This window comes from Balaenoptera borealis (genome assembly GCF_965194805.1).
Source record: "Balaenoptera borealis genome assembly, chromosome: 2".
NCBI classification, from domain to species: domain Eukaryota; kingdom Metazoa; phylum Chordata; class Mammalia; order Artiodactyla; family Balaenopteridae; genus Balaenoptera; species Balaenoptera borealis.
Genome location: NC_138867.1, coordinates 111952435 through 111978157, shown reverse-complemented (window position 1 = coordinate 111978157; position 25723 = coordinate 111952435). Strand labels below are relative to the sequence as shown.

General features: G+C 38.6%; 2 protein-coding genes across 4 annotated transcripts in view; one reads left to right on the top strand and one right to left on the bottom strand.

Annotated features, from left to right (window-relative positions):
* KIF3A (kinesin family member 3A) overlaps nucleotides 1–7911 on the top strand; it is a 122381-nt gene extending 114470 nt beyond the window's left edge. The window contains exon 23 of the transcript XR_014241130.1: nucleotides 305–7911. The gene's annotated coding sequence lies outside the window, so the exon portion shown is untranslated. The remainder of the gene's footprint in view (nucleotides 1–304) is intronic.
* Nucleotides 7912–8032: 121 nt separating this feature from the next.
* RAD50 (RAD50 double strand break repair protein) overlaps nucleotides 8033–25723 on the bottom strand; it is a 111439-nt gene continuing 93748 nt past the window's right edge. For all 3 annotated transcript variants that reach the window (XM_082378897.1, XM_082378895.1, XM_082378896.1), the window contains 4 exons: nucleotides 12998–13083; nucleotides 12333–12475; nucleotides 9852–9985; nucleotides 8033–8380 (listed from right to left, as the gene is read on the bottom strand). In XM_082378897.1, the coding sequence (XP_082235023.1) occupies nucleotides 8194–8380; nucleotides 9852–9985; nucleotides 12333–12475; nucleotides 12998–13083 (550 nt within the window). In that variant the 3' untranslated portion in view covers nucleotides 8033–8193. The remainder of the gene's footprint in view (nucleotides 8381–9851; nucleotides 9986–12332; nucleotides 12476–12997; nucleotides 13084–25723) is intronic.

Here is a 25723-nt window from a genome sequence, read left to right as displayed (position 1 = left end):
TTTTTTTTTAAACTTTATTTATTTTATTTATTTATTTTTGGCTGTGTTGGGTCTTCGTTTCTGTGTGAGGGCTTTCTCCAGTTGCGGAGAGCGGGGGCCACTCTTCATCGCAGTGCGCGGGCCTCTCACTGTCGCAGCCTCTCCCGTTGCGGAGCACAGGCTCCAGACGCGCAGGCTCAGTGGTTGTGGCTCACGGGCTTAGTTGCTCCGCGGCATGTGGGATCTTCCCAGACCAGGGCTCGAACCCAGTTCCCCTGCATTGGCAGGCAGATTCTTAACCACTGCGCCACCAGGGAAGCCCAAGGTGGACTCTTTAGAGTCCCCAGATCTTATTCTAATTTCAACAGTGTTTCCACCAATGTCCTTTTCCTGTTCCAAGATCTAACTCAGGAACCCACATTGCATTTAGTTATTAGTTCTCCTTAGTCTTCTGTAGTCTGTAACAGTTCTTTAGTTTTTCTTGTCTTTCATAACCTATGACACTTTTCAGTATTGATCAGTTATGCTGTCAAATGTTCCTCAATTCCGATCTTGATGTTTTCTTATAACTGAAATAAAGTTAAAAATTTTTGGCAAGAATATCACAGAAATGAAATTGTGTCCTCAGTGCACATCATAGGATTCATGATGCCAGTATATCTTATTTTGGTGATGTTGACCTTTGTCACTTGGTTAAACTGGTTTCTACGAGGTTTCTCCACTATAAAGTTACTTTCTCTTTTTAGTTAATAAATATATTGATAGTTTGAGACTATATAAATTGTTTCTTTTCAAATTTGTGCCCACTAATATTAGCACCCATCAGTGGATATTGTCTGAAATAATTTTTACCGTGGTGTTTGCCTAATGGTGATTTTTCTATTTGCCTCTTTTCATTTATTTGTAATTCTACTATAAAGAAGAGCTGTCCCTTATCCCTCTTTCATTTATCTAATTAAGTACTTGTTTATATCAGTATGACCTCATGACTTCAGTTCTTTTGGATATGGACCCTGAAATGGAATTGCTGGATCATATGGTAATTCTATTTTTAATTTTGGGGGAACTATCATAGTGGCTACACCATTTTACATTTTCACAAACAGTGCCCAAGTGTTTCAGTTTCTCCACATCTTCATCAACACATTTTCTGTTTTTTTGATAGCCATCCTAACAGATGTGAAGTGATACCTAATCATGGCTTTGCTTTGCATTTCCCTAAAGATTACTGATGTTGGACATCTATTTATGTGCTTATTGGCCATTTGTATATTCTCTGGGTTGTTATAGCAGCATCTTACTCTTGGTACTTATTTCTGTCTTAAGTGATTTGGGCTGCTGTTAAAAAATACCATAGACTGGTATTTTTAATACTAGTGGGTGACTTAAACAAGAAGAACTTATTTCTCAAAGTTCTGGAGGCTGGGAAGTCCAAGATCAAGGCATTGGCAGATTTGGGGTATGGTGAGGGCCAGCTTTCTGGTTCAGAGATGGCCATCCTTTTGCTGTGTCCTCACATGGTAGAAGGGGCAAGGGAAGCACTCTGGGGTCTTTTTTATAAGGGCACTAATCCCATTCACTAGGGCTCCACCCTAATAACCTAATAATCTTCCAAAGGCACCACCTCCAAATACCATCATATTGGTGATTAAATTTCAAATATGAATTTTGGGGGATACAAACATTCAGTCTGTAGTAGGAAGGTTAGGTTATTGATTTGAGATCACTTTTCCTTTTTAAATGGAGGCATTTACAGCTGTAAACCTCCTTCTAAGCACTGTTTTCACTGCATCCCATAGGTTTTGGGTGTTGTTTTCATTTTTATTTATCTCAAAATCTTTTGTCTTTTCCCTTGTAATTTCTTCTTTGACCTATTAGTTATTTAATAGTGTATCTTTTAATTTCCACATATTTGTGACTTTCCCAAATGTCTTTATGTTACTGATTTCTAATCTCACTCCATCGTGGTAGGAGAACATATTTTTTACAATTCCAATCTTTTCAAATTTTTTGAGACTTGTTTTATGGCATAACATATGGTCTGTCCTGGGGAATGTTCCATGTCACTTAAGAAGAATGTGTATCTTGCTTTTGTACATGAAGTGTACTATAGGTGTCTGTTAGGTTTAGTTAGTTTATAGTTTTGTTCAAGTCTTCTACTTCCTTGTTGATCTTCTATGTATTCTGTCCATTATTGAAAGTGGGGTAATTAAGTCTCCAACTATTACTGTTGAAATGGTCTACTTCTTCCTTTGTCAGTTTTTCTTCATATATTTTGCATTCAGATATCTATTGTTAGGTGCATATATGTTTATAATTGTTATATCTTCCTGATGGATTGACTTTTCATCATTATAGAATGCCCTTCTCTGTCTTTAGTAACAATTTTTGTCTTAAAATCTATTTTGCCTGATATAGTACAGCCACTCCAGCACTCTTGAGTACTGTTTGTGTGGAATTTCTTTTTCCATCCTTTTATTTTCCACCTATTTGTGTCATTGTATCTAAAGCATGTCTTTTATAAACATACAGTTGGACATTTTTTTGGAAAAACTCATTCTGCTAACCTTTGCTTTCTGATTGGCATCTTTAGTCCATTTACACTTAGTGTAATGACTGATCATACAGGATTTATGTCTGCCATTTTGCTATTTTTTTAAATTGCTATTTGTTTTCTGTCTGTCTCATGCCTTTATTGTTTTTCTTAGTCTTCCATTACTCCTTTCTTTTGTGTTAGGTAGATAATTTTGAGTATACCATTTAAGTTTCTTTGTTTCTTCTACTATAGGTTTTTTGAATTATTTCCTTTGTGGTTGCCCTGGGGATTACAAATTAGCATTTTAGCTTAGATGAATATCAACTTAATTTCTATTTCAAAAGCTTCTATATAGCCCAGTCTCCCTCCCCGTACTATTATTGTCATATAAATTACATCTTTAAACATTATAAGCCCATCAACAGTGTTTAAATTAATTCTTAATGCAGTTATCTTTTAAATCAGATAGGAAAACTGAATTATAAACCAAAATACATTTATACTTTTATATTACCTGTGTATTTACCTTTACTGGAGCTGTTTTTCATGTGGATTTAAGTCTAGTTTTATTTCATTTCAGCCTGAAGGATTCTTTTAGCATTGTAGGGCAAGTCTGATGGAGACAAATTATCTTAGTTTTTATTTATCTGAAAATGTCTTATTTTCTCTTGTTTTTGAAGGATAGTTTTACTGGGTATAGAATTCTTGGTTACAGTCAGCCCTTTTAGTATGTCATCCCAGTATGACTTTTGGTTTCCATTGTTTCTAAGGAGAAGTCAACTGTTAATTTTATTGAGGCTTTTTCACTGCTTTGTCTTGCTCCTTCCAAGATTCTTTTGTTTTTTACAGTTTGGCTAGGATGCACCTAAGTGCCAGTCTCTTGAGGGTTTTTTTTTTTTTTTTGAGGTATAACTGGCATATAACATTATTATTAGTTTCAGGTATATAACATAATGATTCAAAAATTGTATATATTGCAAAATGATTACCACAATAAGTCTAGTTACATCACCATACGTAGTTACAGTTTTTTTTTCTTGTGATGAGAACTTAAGATCTACTCTCTAAACAATTTTCAAATATGCAAGTATAGTGGCTATGCTGTACCTTATATCCTCATGACTTATTTATTTTACAACTGGAATTTTTAATCTTAAGATCTCCTTCACCCATTTCACACACACACACCCCTCATCCTCCACCTCTACCAACCTGAAATCAGTTCTCTTCATCTATGAGCTGTTTTTTTGTTTGTATTTTAGATTCCACATGTAAGTGAGATCATACAGTATTTGTCTTTCTCTTGACTTATTTCACTTAGCATAATGCCCTCAAGGTCCATCCATGTCGTTGCAGTGGCAAGATTTCCTTCCTCTATGGCTGAATTATACACGTGCGTGCACACACACCCCACATTTTCTTTATTCACCTATCTGTTGATGAAGATTTAGGTGGTTTCCCTGTCCTGGCTATTATAAATGATGCTGCAGTGAACAATGGGGTACATATATCTTTTCAAGTTAGTGTTTTTGTTTTCTCCACATGAATACCCAGAAGTGGAATTGCTGGATCATATGGTAATCCTGTTTTTAATTTTTAAAGGAACCTCCATACTGTTTTCCATAGTGGCTGTACCACTTTACATTCCCACCAACAGTACACAAGGGTTCCCTTTTCTCTATATCCTTGCCAACACTTGCTATTTCTTGTCTTTTTGATAACACTCATTCTAACAGCTTTGAAGTGATATTTCATTGTGGTTTTGATTTGCATTTCCCTGATGACTAGTGATGCTGGGCACCTTTTCATGTACCTGTTGGCCATCTGAATGTCTTCTTTGGAACAATGTCTTTTCAGATTATCTGTCCATTTTAAAAATCAGAATGTTGTTTTTTTGCTTTTGAGTTGTATGAGTTCTTTATATATTTTGGATATTAACTCCTGATCAGATATATGATTTGCAAATATTTTCTCCCATTTGGTAGGTTGCCTTTTCATTGTGTTGATGGTTTCCTTTGCTGTGCAGAAGCTTTTTTGATGTGGCCCCACTTGTTGATTTTTGCTTTTGTTGCCTTCATTTTTGGTGTCAAATCCAAAAACTCGTTGCCAAGACTGATGTCAAGGAATTAACCACCTATGTTTTCTTCTCGGACTTTTTTGGCTTCAGGTTTTATGTTCAAGTCTTTCATTCATTTCAAGTTAATTTTTGTGTATGGTGTAAGATAGTGGTCCAGTTTCATTTTTCTGAATGTGGCTGTACAGTTTTCCCAACACCATTTATTGAAGAGACTGTCCTTTCCCCATTGTATATTCTTGGCTCCTTTGTCATAAAATTGGCCATATATGTGTGGGTTTATTTCTTGGCTCTCTATTCTGTTCCATTGATTGATGTATCTGGGTTTTTTTGTTTGTTTTTTGGCTTTTTTTTTTTTTTTTTTTTTGGGTCACACCACATGGCATGTGACAGCCTAGTTCCCAACCAGGGATCAAACCCACATCCCCTGCATGGGAAGTGCAGAGTCTTAACCACTGGGCCACCAGGGAAGTCCCATGATGTGTCTGTTTTCATGTCAATACCATACTGCTGTTTTGATTACTATAGCTTTGTAATACAGTTTGAGATTAGGGACCATGATGCTTCCAGGATGCTTCGTGGTTCCATACAAATTTTAGGATTGTTAGTTCTATTGCTATGCAAAGTGCCATTGGAATTTTGATAGGGATTGCATTGAATCTGTAGGTTGCTTTGGGAAGTATTTTAACAATATTAATTCTTCCAATCCATGAACATGGAGTATTGTTCTATTTACTTGTGTCATCTTCAATTTTCTTTCATCAATGTCTTGTAGTTTTCAGTTTAAAGGTCTTTCATCTCCTTGGTTAAATTTATTCCTAGGTATTTTATGCTTTCTTATTGCAATTGTAAATTGGATTTTCTTAATTTCTCTTTCTGATAGTTCATTATTAGTATATAAAAATGGAACAGATTTTTATATATTGCTTTTGTATTCTACAACTTTACTGATTTGTTAGTTCTAACAGGTTTTTTTTTTTAATGGTGTTTAGGGTTTTCTATTATTATAATATCATGTTATCTGCAAATAGTGACAGTTTTACTTCTTCCTATTTGGACTTCCAATGCTATGTTGAATAAAAGTGGCAAGAGTGGTCACCCTTGTTTTGTGCCTGATCTTAGGGGAAAAGCTTTCAGCTTTTCACTGATGAGTATGACGTTAGCTGTTGGGTCTTTGAGTTTATTCTATTGGGTAGGCCGAAAGGTTCATTTGGGTTTTTCAGTTTGTTCAGTTTCTTGGATATGACGATTAACATTTATCATAAAATTTCAGAACTTTTTGGCCACTAGTTCTTCAAATGTTCTTTCTGCCCCTTTCTCTTTGCTCCTTCTGGGATTCCTGTTAAGCTTGGTGGGCTTGGTATGTTAGTATGCTTGACAGTGTCTCATAGGTCTCTTTCTGTTCATTTTTCTTCATTCTTTTTCTTTCTGTTCCTCAGACTAGATAATCTTAATTGAGCTGTTTTCAAGTTCACTGATTCTTCTGTCAGTTCAAATCTGCCGTTTAGCTCCTCTAGTGAATTTTTATTTCAGTTATTGTATTTTTGAACTCTATATTTCTATTTGGTTCTTTTAAAAATAATTTCTACTTCCTTAATGATAGTCTCCATTTGGTGAGATGTCATTCTCATACTTTAATTCTTTAGACATGATTTTCTTTAGTTCCTTGAACATATTTATAAAAGCTGATTTAAAGTCTTTATCTGGGCTTCCTCAGGGACAGCTCCTATTGACTGCTTTTTTTTTTTTTTTCTGTGTATGGGCCATATATTCCTGTTTCTTTGCATGTCTTATAATTTCTTGTTGGAAATTGGACATTTAAAGTAATATGTGTTAACTCTGAAAATCAGATTACCCTCTCCCCAGAGTTTGTAATTGTTGTTTAGTGACTTTCCTGGACTAATTTTGTAAAGCTGTATTCTCTCTCATGTGTGGTCACTGAAGTCTCAGCTTAGTGGTATATTGATGATTGGACAGAGATTTCTTTTAATGCCTTGAACTATCTTCTGAAATATTCTTGCATTCTTGGGATAAAGACACCTTGGTTATTATGTATGTTTATTTTAATAGATGACTGGAATTGATTTGTTCTTAATTTATGAATTCTTGGATGTGTCCTCTGAGTGAGATTGGTCTGCTGTTTTTTTCTCATGGTACCTTTGTTGATATCATGCTAGTTTGGCTAATAATGGTGATTTTAGGTTTTCAAAGCTAATTAGGATGACTGAACATTGTCAGTCAGTGGACAAGAAGCAGGTGGCTGGAGTGGTGGCTCTGCTGCTTGGCCCTTTCATCCATGGATTGGGTGAGGGTCTGGACCAGACTTTCTCAACCAGCATCCTTTCTGTGAACCACAGAACATAAAAAATGATGAGTAACCTTTTTTCAATTGTCTCAAGGATAGTAGTAACTAGTATCATATTAGATACACAGAAATTGTTTATATTTACAGTGGATAGTGTATGAGTTTTCTATTGCTGCTGTAACAAATAAGCACAAACTCTGCAGCTTAAAACAAGTATTATTCTCTTATGTAATTCTGAAGGCTAAAAGTCTGAAAATCAGTTTACTGGGCTAAAAGTCAAGGTGTCAGCAGAGCTGGTTCCTTTTGGAGGCTCTGAGGGACGAGTCTGTTTCTTTGCCTTTTTCAGCTTCTAGTGGTTGCCAAGTGGTTCTTGGCTCCTAGTGATTGCGCCACATGACTGACAGACTGACTCTGAAAGTCTAATTCAAAAGTGCATCATTTGGTAGCATTCTGTGTGGAATGCTTGTGAAAGGCTTCAAGTTGTCAGCCAGCAATTCCAGGGAAAGGGTATGATTAGGCTCTTATTAGAAACAACATCTGGAATGAAAATGAGGCCTGCTTTTTCAGGTCTGCTTGGACCCCACGGGGAGCCAGTCTTGACTTTGAGCGAGCTCTGCTTACCTTCCACACCAGAGTTGCATACTTGGAGAGCAATCGGGATTCATGGTAAGGCCAACCTGATAAATAGCATAGACATATGGGAAAGTTACAGACTCCTTCATGAATGCAGGTCAGGCCCCAAGTAAAGAGAGGCCTTGCTCTTGGGCAGAGCTTTCCAAACGTCAATGTGCACAGTGGGGAACTTCCTCTCTCTAGAAAGAGCCCAGGTTTGGATGACTACCTAGTAGGGATATGTGGGGAGGGAAGACAGTGGGTATTGAATTAGATAATTAAGGTTCTTTTCAAACCCTGAAGCCCCCATTAGACTACTTCAAATTTAAAGTATCCAGGCAGAGAACTGCTTCTCACTAATGCTTTGAGAAGTGAAAGGCGAGTAAGAAGCTTCAGGTCCCATAGACTCCTTCATTAGTGTTAGGAAGGGAAGCAGGGAAGCTGAGTCCAACTGTGCTGCTGTTGAGCTCCACAGGCCTGTCAGAGGCTCCCTGGAGGGGAATGAAGTTCAGGGAATCAGTCCAAATTCCATGTGAAACAATTTTAATGATTTTTGAACCTCTCAGACATTAAAAACCCTAGACACAAGGCTCATCTGAAAGAACATATTTTCATATTGACTCAATACCAGAAATAAGCAGTTGGCTGAGGACCCATGTTTCTAAGGCATATAAATCTTGAATGTTTTTAATGAACATTAGATCCTAGGGAACTAATACTGCATTTCACGATCTCTGAGCACTGATCAATGTTCTTCTTAATCCTGTAGAATTTCTCCACATATTCAGAACGCCCTAAGAGCTCCACAAAATCTTCATCATGAGTGATCACCAGAAGCTGGAAGTTACGCTGCTGTGAGCGACTTTTTATTATCCTGAAACAATATATTTATAACATTTTATTACTAAAGAACATACATAACCCTTTCTTTTATTTGAAAAAAGCACTGAGAACCTTGTCAGACACATAAATGTACGCTGTGTGTGATGACCAGGTTTTTCCTGTGCTGTGTGAGTATCAGGGCCTCTGACAGCCCTGCAGGAAGTGGCAGGGGGAGGGGTGGGGTGGATCCAGGCCTTCAGCCCAGCCAGGTAGCAGTCCCGTCTCCTCTCCGGACAGTGGGGATGCATGGTATGACTCTTCACTCAGGTCTGGCTTAGAGACTGGTGAGAATACATGATCTAGTTTATTCTTAAAGCAGGTGGAAATGTTTAATTGAGTTTTCCTTAATGTCTGTGCTGCTCAGCTTTAGGGGTCTGATTATTCCTTTGCCTGGGGTTTTCTTGACTTGATACTAGTTTTCTCTGGAATAAAATTACATTAAAAAAAAAAAGAGAGACAAGACAGACTACAGGCAAGGGGAATAACACTGTGAGCCCCACTGCCTTCTTAGGAGCTGGGTCTACTTAGAATTCTGCCACCACCAGTCACTGGATGCATCATTGGTATGACACACAGGGGGCCTGAGTGGGTGTACTGAGAACATTTTTGCTTGTTATCTATGTGCTAAGGTAATTAGTTACGTGTCTGAGACTTCAAAGACTTTTTCTTTTACCTAACCACTTATTTATCCCTTGCCTGGAGGTGGATGCACTTAGGTTTCAAAAGCACCAGCCCTTACTTGTTGGTCACACGGGACTACTGAGAGATGGCTGGAGAAAGGTGGCTCTGTGGCTGCTCAAGTCTCCTTCTGGCTCCATCCCTGCTATCACACAGGAAACGTTTTCTCTGCTTGAAGGAGTCTGTCTGGAGCAAGAAGTACCCAAAATAGCTTCTCTACCTCACAGAAAGTGCCTTTCCTCTGCCAGCACAGCCCATAAGCAAGGGCTGCCATCCCTAGAGCGTGCACCCACCACAGATGAACTATGGTAAAAAAGTGTATGCAGTTTTACCCTCTGGATTCTACTTCACCACTAATACACTTTTTGAGTAAGCACTGTCATTCCTCATAGATGCTGACACACGTGAGAAGCTGGGGAAATAGTCTAAAACCCACTGTCACTACCGTTACCACCTAAGAAGGCTTTAGCAGGGAATGCTAACTCCTGTACAGGACATGTGGGCCCCTCTGGTGGGTTTACAGGAAAACCAAACCAAGCCAGGAGACCCTCACCATAGGTTTCCCTATGAACACTCTTGGGGAGATGCAGGATGTGTCTGGGGTGGCTGTTCACCATGTAGTTCTTTTCTTAAGCATCTGAAGAATTACGATCCAGCTAAAGCCTAAGGTCTGGCAAAACCAGTTTCCTCAAGGAAGACACATCTACAGAGGATTTTCATCATAGAATTCTCTTAACCTTACTTTAAAAACTATCATAACTTGGCCCCAAATTTGAGATACTTACTCAACCAGAGCATGTGCAAGAGATTCAATGTTTTCTCGGTCAAGATTTGTCGTTGGCTCATCCAAAGCAAGGATGCCACAGTTTAAGCAGAATGTTTCAGCCAGGGCTAGGCGAATGATGAGTGAAGCTAATACCTGGAAAAAAAGCACCAGAGCTTAGCTGCACTGCACATTTTTCTCATTCACCTTAGGAAAGCAGGAAGACCTGGCATAATGTCTTTAGAAGGGAAAGGTGGGGCAATGTCACAGGATCACTGACCTTAGGTAAGTCACTGCTCTTGTTTGGGAGAGCCTGGCACTGTGACCAAACGCTCATGCCCTTCCAGAAGGTGAACTATCATTTGCATCATCTCATCCTATCATTTGCAATGAAATACAATGCTAAAAGCAGTGCTGACCCTGCACAAACACCTCACATCAGCTACAACAAAACTTCAAATTACAGACTTGAATCAGAAATGCATTAACATTTATCTGTAACTAGTAATTTTAATAATGCTATAAGATTAACAACCTTAAAAATTCATGACCTGGCTCTTTTCCTGATAATGAGATTTGTTAGAAAACTTAGACATAATACATTTTCCAGAGCCTCACAGACACCTTTTCTCTCAGAGACATCTTTAAATCTATGTTCTGTGAGATCTATGGCTCCCAAAGAGGCACCACTGCTCTAACCCACACTTAAATGTTTATGTGTATGATTCTGAGGGAGAGAGGGAAAGGAAGGGAGGGGAAAAAGTACCAGGAGTACAGAAGTATGGTTTTATTTAAGCTTGACTGTAGGAAATCCAAGCAACCAAAACTATGAGGCACTTTTGTGGTTAATAGAAGCCTAATACTAAAACAGGCCACCGCTGAAGCCATTTGAGGGTACAAGGGACAAAGAATTAAGAGTGAAGAACTAATTTAGGAAGTATACACTACTTTTTGTGTGAGCTGTAATGCCCCCTCCACCCCCCCCACCCCGATTTGTGAGTGAAGGAGCATCAGTGAGTGAGTTAGTGATTTTAGAGCAGTTTATAGCTTTTCTCTGACACTGGCAGATTGAAGATGCCAGGGCCATAGTTTGGCCCTTTGGGGATAGGCACTTCTCTCCTGCTGCCACCTCCACCACCACCCACTCAGAGTGGAGTATGACTGGAGCTCCTGGCCCACCTCTACCAAACCATTTGCCTATTCTGTCACCCAACACCAGGGAAGCAATTACTGCTAATTAATTTTTATAATTTGGAGTAGCTATAGGAAATCTGCTTTTGTTCAGAAAGTATTTTTAATCCAAACAGACATGTTTCAAACTATTTTCTCATTCATAATTACCACAAAAAATCATCAATGCAAGTAGGGGATACTGACTGTAGATCACAAATTTGTCATTTTTGCAGACTATGATTAAGATAATAATCTGCAGATGCCTTATAAATTGGTATCAGCTGTCCGGGTTGATGACAAAATGCATACACGCATAGAGTGTCTGTCTTTAAGCAAAAATTGCAAACCTTTTATGAAAGTAACTCTGATAATGTGAGCATCCGTTTCTGGAACTATAAAATTTTGTTAAGAAAATCAGGGGTCCAGAGATGTTATCAAGTATAATGTTCTGCTTCTAATCTGAAAGGAGGAAGCTCGAAAACCTTTAACATCTTTTACAAACGAGTGCACAGTGAAAGAACCCAGCCTTGTACCCTAAGGATGCGGGTCCCACTTTCCCAACTCTTTGAAACTTTATTCCTCTGTGCTCTATATATCCAACCCAGGCTATCCTCCTAGAGCTTCCTGTAGAGTTAGATGGTCTGGCCCAGCACTGAGTCCCTGTGTGTGTGGTGGTGGGGACAGAGGCACCTGTGGGTATCAAAGCCTTTGACCCTGGCAGACCCTTCTTTTAGATGGTCCTCAGGCCCAAAGGCTAGGCTGGGAGTGGTGGTGAGGACTCAGTCCTATGATGAGGCTACCTTCTCAATTAGACTCTCACTTATTGTAATGCCTCATCTGGCTCAATCTAGGATCTGGTTTGCTAATACTGTATGTCACTGATTCTAAAACATACCCTTCCCCCACCCTTTGACTTCTCTGAAATGAGGATGCATCTTACAATTACAATTGAATTTTTTCTTTCTTGGTGGCACATAAAATAGTGGTGTGTCTATAACTGATAACCCAGTAAACTTATTCTCATAAGGAGTGCTGTGGAACAGTGAATGGTCTTCAACTTCTTGGTTTACATTTAGGCTATCCTGTGAGACTGTTTCAGGCCTCTCTTCTAAAAGCCTACTTTACATAATGTTGCAGGAAATGCTGGTTAGAATTGAGAGAGTGTAATGAGAGTGACTGAGCCTGATTCACTTTACATGGCAGCAAGGAGTGCTATAAGGAGCTTCCTACCATTCAAGGGCAACTTTGGGTGCTTCCACTGCACTGACAATGATTCCTCTTTGTCAATTCTCTGTGTACAGGTGGTTCCCTAGGCTCTTGAGATACCTGCCTTTTGTCCGGCACTGCATCGTCCTCGCATATCCAAGGGCGTGTCTCCCTTTAGCATCACCACTCGGTAGTTGTAATTCCGCCTTTTATCAGAAGCTGATACATTTTCATCGGCATCAGATCGAATTTCTATGTATTCAATATCTGACAAAGAAGAAGATTTTAGGGGAACCTACACTCTGCAGCCTTTTGTCACTTGCAAACCTTATCAAAGTAAGTTACAAGCAACATGTGAGGCTGACATTACCAGAGGAAAACACTGGCTGGTTTGGAAACTTTTTCTCTGGTGATGAAGATTCCTGGCCAGAAGCAACCAGATGCCCCAACTCTCAGTCTCAGAGGTGCCTTTTTCTTAGTTCCCCTATTAAGAGTTTCCTCCTGATGGTTTTCTTCTTATCACATTTCGGCTTATCCCTATCTGCACTTCGACAGAACCTATTACATCATCAACTAAATATAATGTGCACCATGGCCAAATCTGTACGTCCTGTCAGGCTTTGGAATAGAAAACTTTGCATTTTTTTCTTGCTAAGAATTCTTAGAAAATCTGAAAGAGATGTTCAGAGAGAGGCCCAGAGGTAATACTGGCATGATGAGCAGTCATATGAGGCAAGAGCTGGATATAGGGCTTTAGAAAGAGCATTCATGGTACACCATGTTAATTACCTTGTCCACGATAGGTACTTCGCCAAAGGTCACGAATAATTTTGTTGATTTCTTCCATTTTCATACTGTGAAATTTCATTATTGCTCTGCAAAAAGCCATTGATACTTTCAAGATAACATATTATAACAATAAATTTAACAGTATATATTTAAAAAAAATGCAATGTATAATAATGTATATAATAAGTAATATCATGAGATAAATTCCCCAATATTCTCAATGATAAAAGTAGAATATAGTAAGAGCTATAAAAAATAAACAGAACCCAAACCTTGCTATTGGCTAGTATGGCAAACTCTCAGGCATATATAATTCCAGCACTCTGGAGTCCTTATCCTTCTCCATTTTCACTCTCTATGATATGACAAACACTCCCTTAAATGCTCAAATACTGTGAACACTTCTGAAACAATTTTTTAGGAGACATGTCTTAGGCTTAATGGAAGGACTGTTTCTACTGATACCAACTGGTTATAGGAAGCCCTGCTGAACAGATGACAGTGAGTTAAAGAGGGGACAGGAGGTGTACAGGGTCCCTTAGTCTATGGGAAAATAGGTGAATCTCTGGAATTGCTGCCCTTTTTCTCTTCTATTATTATTAAGGTTGACCAAAGTCAACCTCTTAAGCTGCTTTTATTTCTCAGATCTGTGAGCTTTTTACCAACCAGAAGTGTTGGTTCGGAGAGGGTGATAAAGAGGCTTAAGCTGAGCTGAGCCTCAAAACTTTAATTTTCCCTTCCTAGTTGAAGATTCAGAAACCCTAACTCCAAATATGTGCATTAACTTTCTTTGACCGTGTCACCCCTCTGCCCCCACAACGCTCTTAAAATACTAGTAGTTTCGAAACACTAAAAAGAAGAAAAGAAATGTCTGTAAAAACAAAAGTAGCCTGTCAAAATCTAACACCGTTCTTACTAGAGTCACCTTTCGTCAAAAAGCCCTTAGGTTATTTGGAAGTGGGTTTATGAATTAATAAATGTTGCACCACTCACAAAAAGGCAAACAACACTGCCATTACCATACAAAGGATGTGAGGTGGACATACTTCCATTTACAAGTCTCTTATCTGATATATACAAAAAAAGAAACTGAACGTAATGCTACTGCCTCTGCAGAATCATTTCATGATCTTCCGGTTTACTAGCAAAAGAGAAAGAAATGACTCAACATAAATACATTTTAAATATCAGATGAAGGATTGTGAAGTAATAAAAACTGGAAAAAACCATATTCTGCTTGTTGATGAAAAAGCAACGTCTCCATTTTCTATTTTATACATCTATCTCAGTCTCAGATTTTATACTTCTTTCAAAAAGACAGAGACACAACTTCTAAGTGTTTGTTTAAAAAATAAAAACCTCAGAGAATGTTCTTGAGACCAATCATGTAATGCTTAGCTTTATACAGTATGACCTTGATTCTTCAAATGACTTTTTAAAAATGTCATCTTTCCATTCAAGTTAAAAATCTTCCATAATCAACATAAATAAGCACTCCCAATGTGGAGAACAAGCTCCAGGTGGGGCACAGATGTCCCACGTGCACACATATAGCCTACACCACAGCTCCCTGGTACAACAGAGGTGGTGCATCCTCGCCCATGGGTAGGTCTGCTGAGAGACAACAATGCAGGAAAAAGCTCTAGTCCTTGGATCCAGACTCACCATCGATCACGGCAGACAGAGTGGATGCCCACTACTGTTGGCTGGACCATTCACTTATCTTTGTATCTTATCTCTCTGCTAATATGGAGCTTATAACCCCACTGTGCAATGATTACAGTAACTATATTAATCTACTTGAGGGAATAACAATGATAAGTGGCTACTAGTGATGACCTTATGTAAGGTACAATTATGCTAAATAATCATATTTTATCTCATTTAATCCTTACTACAATACTGAGAGTTAGATTCTGTTATCTCCATTTTACCATTAAGAAAACTGAGATTCTAACAATGAATTTTCTAAAAAAGAAATAAATCAATCCCGTTTACAACAGCATCAAAAACAATAAAGTACTTAGGAATACATTTAACTGAGAAGGTGAAAGATCTCTACTATGAAAACTACAAGACCCTGATGAAAGAAAATGAAGGCAGAAATAAATGGAAAGGTGGGAATTCCCCAGCACTCCAGTGGTTAGGACTCTGTGCTTTCACTGCCGAGGGCATGGGTTCGATCCCTGGTCAGGGAACTAAGATCCCACAAGACACGCACCAGGGCCAAAAATTTTAAAAATTTAAAAATTTAAAAAAGGAAAGGTATCTCATGGTCATGGATTGGAAGAATTAATATTGTTAAAATGTCAATACTACCCAAAGCCATCTATAGATACAATGCAATCCCTATCAAGATTCCAATGGCATTTTCTTACAGAAATAGAAAAAAACACTCCTAAAACTCATATGGAACCATGAAAGACCCCAAATAGCCAAACAAATGCTGAGAAAGAACAACAAAGCAGGAGGTATCACACTTCCTGATTCCAAGCTATACTATAAAGCTACAGTAATTAAAACAGTATGGTACTCCCATACACCTATGGACAATTAATCTATAACAAAGGAGGCAAGAACATACAATGGAGAAAAGACAGTCTCTTCAATAAGTGGTGCTGGGACAACTGGACAGCTACATGTAAAAGAATGAAATTAGAACATTCTCTAACACCATATACAAAAATAAACTCAAAATGGATTAAAGGCCTAAATGTAAGACCAGATATTATAAAGCTTCTAGAGGAAAAACACAGGCAGAACACTCTCTGAAATAAATCACAGGGCTTCCCTGGTGGTGCAGTGGTTAAGAATCTGCCTGCCAGTGCAGGGGACACGGGTTCAATCCCCAGTCCGGGAAGATCCCACATGACATGGAGCAACTAAGCCCGTGCGCCACAACTACTGAGCCTGCGCTCTAGAGCCTGTGAGCCACAACTACTGAGCCCAAGTGCTGCTACTACTGAAGCCCGCGTGCCTAGAGCCCATGCTCTGCAACAAGAGAAGCCACCACAATGAGAAGCCCGTGCACCACAACGAAGAGTAGCCCCCACTCCCCGCAACTGTTGTGCGCGCAGCAACAAAGACCCAACACAGCCAAAAATAAATAAGTAAATAAATAATTAAAAAAAATAATAAATCACAGCAATACCTTTTTGGATCCATCTCCTAGAGTAATGAAAATAAAAATAAACAAATGGCAACTAATTAAACTTATGAGCTTTTGCACAGCAAAGGAAATGATAAAACGAAAAGACAACCCACAGAATGGGAGAAAATATTTGCAAATGAAGCAACCAACAAGGGATTAATCTCCAAAATATACACACAGCTCATGCAGTTCTGTATCAAAAAAACAAACAACCCAATCAAAAAATGGGTGGAAGATCTAAATAGACATTTCTCCAAAGAAGACAAACAGATGACCAAAACGCAATGGCCAAGATGCTCAAGGTCACTAATTATTAGAGAAATGCAAATCAATACTATGATGTATCACCTCACACTGGTCGGAATGGCCATCATCAAAGTCTACAAACAATAAATGCAGGAGAGGGTGTGGAGAAAACGGGACCCTCCTACATTGTTGGTGGGAATGTAAATTGGTACAACCATTATGGAGAACAGTATGGAAGTTCCTTAAAAAACTAAAAATAGAACTACCATATGATCCAGCAATCCCACTCCTGGGCATATATCCGGAGAAAAACATAATTTTAAAAAATACATGCACCCCAATGTTTGCTGCAGCACTATTTATTGACAAAGGAATGGATAAAGATGATGTGCTACATATATACAATGGAATATTACTCAGCCATAAAAAGGAATGAAATAATGCCATTTGCAGCAACACAGACAGACCTAGAGATTTTCATACCAAGTGAAGTAAGCCAGACAAAGAATGACAAATATCATATGATATCACTTATATGTGGAATCTGAAAAAAAAAAACAGATTAAAATGAACTTATTTACAAAACAGAAAAAGACCCACAGACGTAGAAAACAAACTTATGGCTACCAAAGGGGAAGGGGGGAGGGGAGGGATAAATTAGGATGATGGGATTAACATATACACACTGCTATATGTAAAATAGATAACCAATGACCTACTGTATAGCACAGGGAGCTATACTCAATATTTTGTAATAACCTATAAGGAAAAAGAATCTGTAGGGGCTTCCCTGGTGGCACAGTGGTTAAGAATCTGCCTGCCAATGCAGGGGTCACGGTTTCGAGCCCCGGTCTGGGAAGATCCTACATGCCGCAGAGCAACTAGGCCCGTATGCCACAACCGCTGAGCCTGTGCTCTAGAGCCTGAGAGCCACACTACTGAGCCCATGTGCCATGACTGCTGAAGCCCGTGTGCCTAGAGCCCATGCTCCACAACAAGAGAAGCCACCAAAATGAGGAGCCTGTGCACCGCAATGAGGAGTGGCCCCCGCTCGCTGCAATTAGAGAAAGCCGCACACAGCAACAAAGACCCAATGCAGCCAAAAATAAATAAATAAATAAATAAATAAATTTATATATATAAAAAAAGAATCTGTAAAAGAATATATATAGTAGAAGAACGTGCTCTCACTCCCTCTTGTGAGAACACCAGAATCACAACTAGCTGCTGGACAATCATCAACAGGAAGACACTGGAACTCACCAGAAAAGATACCCCACATCCAAAGACAAAGGAGAAGCCACAATGAGACGGAAGGAGGGGCGCAATCACAGTAAAATCAAATCCCATAACTGCTGGGTGGGTGACTCACAGACTGGAGAACACTTATACCACAGAAGTCCACCCACTGGAGTGAAGGTTCTGAGCCCCACGTCAGGCTTCCCAACCTGGGGGTCCAGCAACGGGAGGAGGAATTCCTAGAGAATCAGACTTTGAAGCCTAGTGGGAATTGATTGCAGGACTTCGACAGGACTGGGGGAAACACAGACTCCACTCTTGGAGGGCACACACAAACTAGGGTGTGCATCGGGACCCAGGGGAAGGAGCAGTGACCCCAGGGGAGACTGAACCAGACCTACCTGCTAGTGTTGGAGGGTCTCCTGCAGAGGCGGGGGGGAGTGGGGGGCTGTGGCTCACCATGGGGACAAGGACACTGACAGCAGAAGTTCTGGGAAGTGCTCCTTGGCCTGAGCCCTCCCAGAGTCTGTCATTAGCCCCACCAAAGAGCCCAGGTAGGCTCCAGTGTTGGGTTGCCTCAGGCCAAACAACCAACAGGGAGGGAACCCAGCCCCACCCATCAACAGTCAAGTGGATTAAAGTATTACTGAGCTCTGCCCACCAGAGTAACAGTCAGCTCTCCCCACCACCAGTGCCTCCCATCAAGCCTCATAGATAGGCTCATCCACCAGAGGGCAGAGAACAGAAGCAAGAAGAACAACAATCCTGCAGCCTGTGGAACAAAAACCACATTCACAGAAAGATAGACAAGATGAAAAGGCAGAGGGCTATGTACCAGATGAAGGAACAAGATAAAACCCCAGAAAAGTAACTAAATGAAGTGGAGATAGGCAACCTTCCAGAAAAAGAATTCAGAATAATGATAGTGAAGATGATCCAGGACCTCGGAAAAAGAATGGAGGCAAAGATCGAGAAGATGCAAGAAATGTTTAACAAAGACCTAGAAGAATTAAAGAACAAACAAACAGAGATGAACAATACAATAACTGAAATGAAAACTACACTAGAAGGAATCAATAGCAGAATAACTGAGGCAGAAGAACGGATAAGTGACCTGGAAGACAGAATGGTGGAATTCACCGCTGTGGAACAGAATAAAGAAAAAAGAATGAAAAGAAATGAAGACAGCCTAAGAGACCTCTGGGACAACATTAGACACAACAACATTCGCATTATAGGGGTCCCAGAAGGAGAAGAGAGAGAGAAAGGACCAGAGAAAATATCTGAAGAGATTATAGTCAAAACCTTCCCTAACATGGGAAAGGAAATAGCCACCCAAGTCCAGGAAGCGCAGCGAGTCCCATACAGGATAAACCCAAGGAGAAACACGCCGAGACACACAGTAATCAAATTGGCAAAAATTAAAGACAAAGAAAAATTACTGAAAGCAGCAAGGGAAAAACGAAAAATGACATACAAGGGAACTCCCATAAGGTTAACAGCTGATTTCTCAGCAGAAACTCTACAAGCCAGAAGGGACTGGCATGATATACTTAAAGTGATGAAAGGGAAGAAGCTACAACCAAGATTACTCTACCCGGCTAGGATCTCATTCAGATTCGATGGAGAAATCAGAAGCTTTACAGACAAGCAACAGCTAAGAGAATTCAGCACCACCAAACCAGCTCTACAACAAATGCTAAAGGAACTTCTCTAAGTGGGAAACACAAGAGAAGAAAACGACCTACAAAAACGAACCCAAAACAATTAAGAAAATGGTCATAAGAACATACATATCGAAAATTACCTTAAACGTGAATGGATTAAATGCTCCAACCAAAAGACACAGGCTTGCTGAATGGATACAAAAACAAGACCCATATATATGCTGTCTACAAGAGACCCACTTCAGACCTAGGGACACATACAGACTGAAAGTGAGGGGATGGAAAAAGATATTCCATGCAAATGGAAATCAAAAGACAGCTGGAGTAGCTATACTCATATGAGATAAAATAGACTTTAAAATAAAGAATGTTACAAGAGACAAGGAAGGACACCACATACTGATCAAGGGATCAATCCAAGAAGAGATAACAATTATAAATATATATGCATCCAACATAGAGGCACCTCAATACATAAGGCAACTGCTAACAGCTATAAAAGAGGAAATCGACAGTAACACAGTAATAGTGGGGGACTTTAACACCTCACTTACACCAATGGACAGATCATCCAAAATGAAAATAAATAAGGAAACAGAAGCTTTAAATGACACAATAGACTAGATAGATTTAATTTATAGGCCATTCCATCCAAAAACAGCAGATTACACTTTCTTCTCAAGTGCACACGGAACATTCTTCCAGGATAGATCACATCTTGGGTCACAAATCAAGCCTCAGTAAATTTAAGAAAATTGAAATCATATCAAGCATCTTTTCTAACCACAACGCTATGAGATTAGAAATGAATTACAGGGAAAAAAAACGTAAAAAACACAAACACATGGAGGCTAAACAATACATTACTAAATAACCAAGAGATCACTGGAGAAATCAAAGAGGAAATCAAAAAATACCTAGAGACAAATGACAATGAAAACATGACGATCCAAAACCTATGGGATGCAGCAAAAGCAGTTCTAAGACGGAAGTTTATAGCTATACAAGCCTACCTCAAGAAACAAGAAAAATCTCAAGTAAACAATCTAAACTTACACCTAAAGGAACTAGAGAAAGAAGAACAAACAAAACCCAAAGTTAGCAGAAGGACAGAAATCATAAAGATCAGAGCAGAAATAAATGAAATAGAAACAAAGAAAACAATAGCAAAGATCAATAAAACTAAAAGCTGGTTCTTTGGGAAGATAAACAAAATTGATAAACCATTAGCCAGACTCATCAAGAAAAAGAGGGAGAGGACTCAAATCAATAAAATTAGAAGCCTTACCTGGTGGCGCAGTGGTTGAGAATCTGCCTGCCAATGCAGGGGACACGGGTTCGAGCCCTGGTCTGGAAAGATCCCACATGCCGCGGAGCAACTAGGCCCGTGAGCCACAACTACTGAGCCTGCGCATCTGGAGCCTGTGCTCCGCAACAAGAGAGGCCACGATAGTGAGAGGCACGCACACCGCGATGAAGAGTGGCCCCCACTTGCCGCAACTAGAGAAAGCCCTCGCACAGAAATGAAGACCCAACACAGCCAAAAATAAATAAATTAATTAATTAATTAAAAAAAAAAAAGAAATGAAAAAGGAGAAGTTACAACAGACACCGCAGAAATACAAAGCATCCTAAGAGACTACTAGTAGCAACTCTATGCCAATAAAATGGACAACCTGGAAGAAATGGACAAATTCTTAGAAAGGTATATAACCTTCCAAGACTGAACCAGGAAGAAACAGAAAATATGAACAGACCAATCACAAGCATTGAAATTGAAACTGTGATTAAAAATCTTCCAACAAACAAAAGTCCAGGACCAGATGGCTTCACAGGTGAATTCTATGAAACACTTAGAGAAGAGCTAACACCCATCCTTCTCAAACTCTTCCAAAAAACTGCAGAGGAAGGAAAACTCCCAAACTCATTCTGTGAGGCCACCATCACCCTGATACCAAAACCAGACAAAGATACTACAAAAAAAAAAAAAAATTACAGACCAATATCATTGATGAATATAGATGCAAAAATCCTCAACAAAATACTAGTAAACAGAATCCAACAATACACTAAAAGGCTCATACACCATGATCAAGTGGAATTTATCCCAGGGATGCAAGGATTCTTCAATATACGCAAATCAATCAATGTGATACAACATATTAACAAACTGAAGAATAAAAACCATATGATCATCTCAATAGATGCAGAAAAAGCTTTTGACAAAATTCAACACCCATTTATGAAAAAAACTCTCCAGAAAGTGGGCACAGAGGGAACCTACCTCAACATAATAAAGGCCATATATGACAAACCCACAGCAAACATCATTCTCAATGGTGAAAAACTGAAAGCATTTCCTCTAAGATCAGGAATGAGACAAGGATGTCCACTCTCACCACTATTATTCAACATAGTTCTGGAAGTCCTAGCCACGGCAATCAGAGAAGAAAAAGATATAAAAGGAATACAAATTGGAAAAGAAGAAGCAAAACTGTCACTGTTTGCAGATGACATGATACTATACATAGAGAATCCTAAAAAGGCCACCAGAAAACTACTAGAGCTAATCAATGAATTTGGTGAAATTGCAGGATACAAAATTAATGCACAGAAATCTCTTGCATTCCTATACACTAATGATGAAAAATCTGAAAGAGAAATTAAGGAAACACTCCCATTTACCACTGCAACAAAAAGAATAAAATACCTAGGAATAAACCTACCTAGGGAGACCAAAGACCTGTAGGCAGAAAACTATAAGACACTGATGAAAGAAATTAAAGATGATACCAACAGATGGAGAGATATACCATGTTCTTGGATTGGAAGAATCAATATTGTGAAAATGACTATACTACCCAAAGCAATCTACAGATTCAATGTAATCCCTATCAAATTACCAATGGCATTTTTTACAGAACTAGAACAAAAAATCTTAAAATTTGTATGGAGACACAGAAGACCCCGAATAGCCAAAGTAATCTTGAGAAAGAAAAACGGAGCTGGAGGAATCAGACTCCCTGACTTCAGACTATACTACAGAGCTACAGTAATCAAGACAATATGGTACTGGCACAAAAACAGAAACACAGATCAATGGAACAAGATAGAAAGCCCAGAGATAAACCCACGCACCTCTGGTCAACTAATCTATGACAAAGGAGGCAAAGATATACAATGGAGAAAAGACAGTCTCTTCAATAAGTGGTGCTGGGAAAACTGGACAGCTACATGTAAAAGAATGAAATTACAACACTCCCTAACACCATACACAAAAATAAACTCAAAATGGATTCGAGACCTAAATGTAAGACCGGACACTATAAAACTCTTAGAGGAAAACATAGGAAGAACACTCTTTGACATAAATCACAGCAAGATCTTTTTTGATCCACCTCCTAGAGTAATGGAAATAAAAACAAAAATAAACAAATGGGACCTAATGAAACTTCAAAGCTTTTGCACAGAAAAGGAAACCATAAACAAGACGAAAAGACAACCCTCAGAATGGGAGAAAATATTCACAAACGAATCAATGGACAAAGGATTAATCTCCAAAATATATACACAGCTCATGCAGCTCAATATTAAAGAAACAAACAACCCAATCCAAAAATGGGCAGAAGACCTAAATAGACATTTCTCCAAAGAAGACATACAGATGGCCAAGAGGCACATGAAAAGCTGCTCAACATCACTAATTATTAGAGAAATGCAAATCAAAACTACAATGAGGTATCACCTCACACCAGTTAGAATGGGCATCATCAGAAAATCTACAAACAACAAATGCTGGAGAGGGTGGCGAGAAAAGGGAACCCTCTTGCACTGTTGGTGGGAATGTAAATTGATACAGCCACTATGGAGAACAATGTGGAGGTTCCTTAAAAAACTAAAAATAGAATTACCATATGACCCAGCAATCCCATTACTGGGCATATACCCAGAGAAAACCATAATTCAAAAAGACACATGCACCCCAATGTTCCTTGCAGCACTATCTACAATAGCCAGGTCATGGAAGCAACCTAAATGCCCATCGACAGATGAATGGATAAAGAAGTTGTGGTACATATATACAATGGACTATTACTCAGCCATAAAAAGGAACGAAACTGAGTCATTTGTTGAGACGTGGATGGATCTAGAGACTGTCATACCAAGTGAAATAAGTCAGAAAGAGAAAAACAAATATCGTATATTAACGCATGTATGTGGAACCTAGAAAAATGGTACAGATGAACCGGTTTGCAGGGCAGAAGTTGAGACACAGATGTAGAGAACAAATGTATGGACACCACTGGGGGAAAACCACGGTGGGGAGGGGATGGTGGTGTGCTGAATTGGGCAATTGGGATTGACATGTATACACTGATGTGTACAAAACTGATGACTAATAGGAACCTGCAGTATAAACAAACAAACAAACAAAAAACACAACTAATACTAAACTTTCTTTGGGTTATTTGTATGGATATATGTTAATATAAATGTTTCAGACATTACATGAAATTTCTAAAAATCTTATATGTTCTGGTATAATGTTATAAGTCATAATTCTAGTTATTACTTTAAAATGTATATCTCAGAAATAACTAAATTTCCTTGTCAATTGCATTATTATGAACTTTCATCAAATCTTTAACCATGGTCATTTTTATGTCTTTTGTCATTTGCAGACAGTTCTGGGTGTACTCTGATGCTTTAGCAAGAATGTTCCTATAAAAGGGTTTCATCTTCAAGGAATTCATGGAAAAGACTCTGACAAGTACAGGTTTCTGGTAACTGACCATACTGCTCAACTGAATGAATAAGCATTTTCAGAACTCTAATGGAAAACTGATGAATTCATAAAAGTGCTAACAAAAGATCAAGATGAAAAAAAAAATTAATTACATGGGACTGAGTGAACTGATGAGGATGGTTATAATTTTTGTGACTTTCTGTTCCAATAAAAAAAAAAAAATCCCACAAGGACTCAGAGGCAAAAAATATACAAATCAATTTTCACTGCAAAGTAAAGGAGCTGTTACAGTGGAGGATTACTGGATTTAATGTCAATATTATGACATAGTATGAGTGTGTTTCGTGTTTGGTAATTGCAATCATTGTTGCTTTTGTTGTGGTCATCCATTTACAATGCTTGGTGTCAGTTTATTTATCTCTTGTAAAAATAAAAAAAAAATTTTTTTTAATTAAAAAAAAGAATATCTATATGTATAACTGAATAACTCTTGTAAAAATAAAAAAAATTTTTTAAAAGAATTAAAAATATATATATATGTGTAAGTGAAGAATATATATGTATAACTGAATATGTTAGTTTCAGGTGCTGTACACCTGAAACTAACACAATATTGTAAATCAACTATATTTCAATATAAAAAAAAAGACTTACAGAAAAACCCTGTATGGTACTGGCATAAAAACAGACAAACAGACCAAGAGAACACAATCGTCAGCCCAGAAATTAACCCAAGCACATATGGTAAACTAATATTTGACAAGGGAGCCAAAAATACTCAATGGGGAAAGGACAGTCTCTTCAATGATGGTGCTGGGAAAATTGGATATTCACATGTAAAAGAATGAAACTTGATCCCTATTTTACACCACTCACAAAAATAAACTCTAAATGGATCAAAGACTTAAATGTAAAACCTGAAACTGTGAAACTCCTAGAAGAAAGCTCCTTGACATGGGTCTTGGTAATGATTCTTTGGGAATCACACCTTAAAGCCCAAGCAACAAAAAATAAACAAGTGGGACTACATCAAACTAAAAAGTTTTTGCACAGCAAAGGAAACCAACAACAAAGTGAAAAGACAACCTATAGAATGGGAAAAAATATTTGAAAACCATGTATTTGATAAGGGGTTAATATCCAAAACCCATAAAGAACCCATACAACTTGGAAACAAACAAAAAATCCAATTTAAAAATGGGCAAAGGACCTGAATAGACATTTTTCAGAAGAAGTTATATGAATGGCCAACAGGTACATGAAAAAAGATGCTCACAGTCATTAGAGAAATGCAAATTAAAACCACAATGAGGGACTTCCCTTGTGGTCCAATGGAAAGAATCCACCTCACAATGCAGGGGACGCAGGTTCAATCCCTGGTCAGGGAAGTAAGATCCCACATGCTGTGGGGCAACTAAGCCCATGCGCCACAACTAGAAAGAGAAAACCCACACGCCACAATGAAGAGCCACTGTGCTGCAATGAAAGGTCCTGCGTGGCGCAACTAAGACCTGATGCAACCAAAATAAAATAAAATAAATAAATAAATAAATAATCTTTAAAAAAAAACCACCACAATGAGATATCACCAACAAGAGATAACAAATGACAGCATGGATATGGAGAAAGGGAAACCCTTGTGCATTGTTGGTGGGATGGACTGTAAATTGGTACAG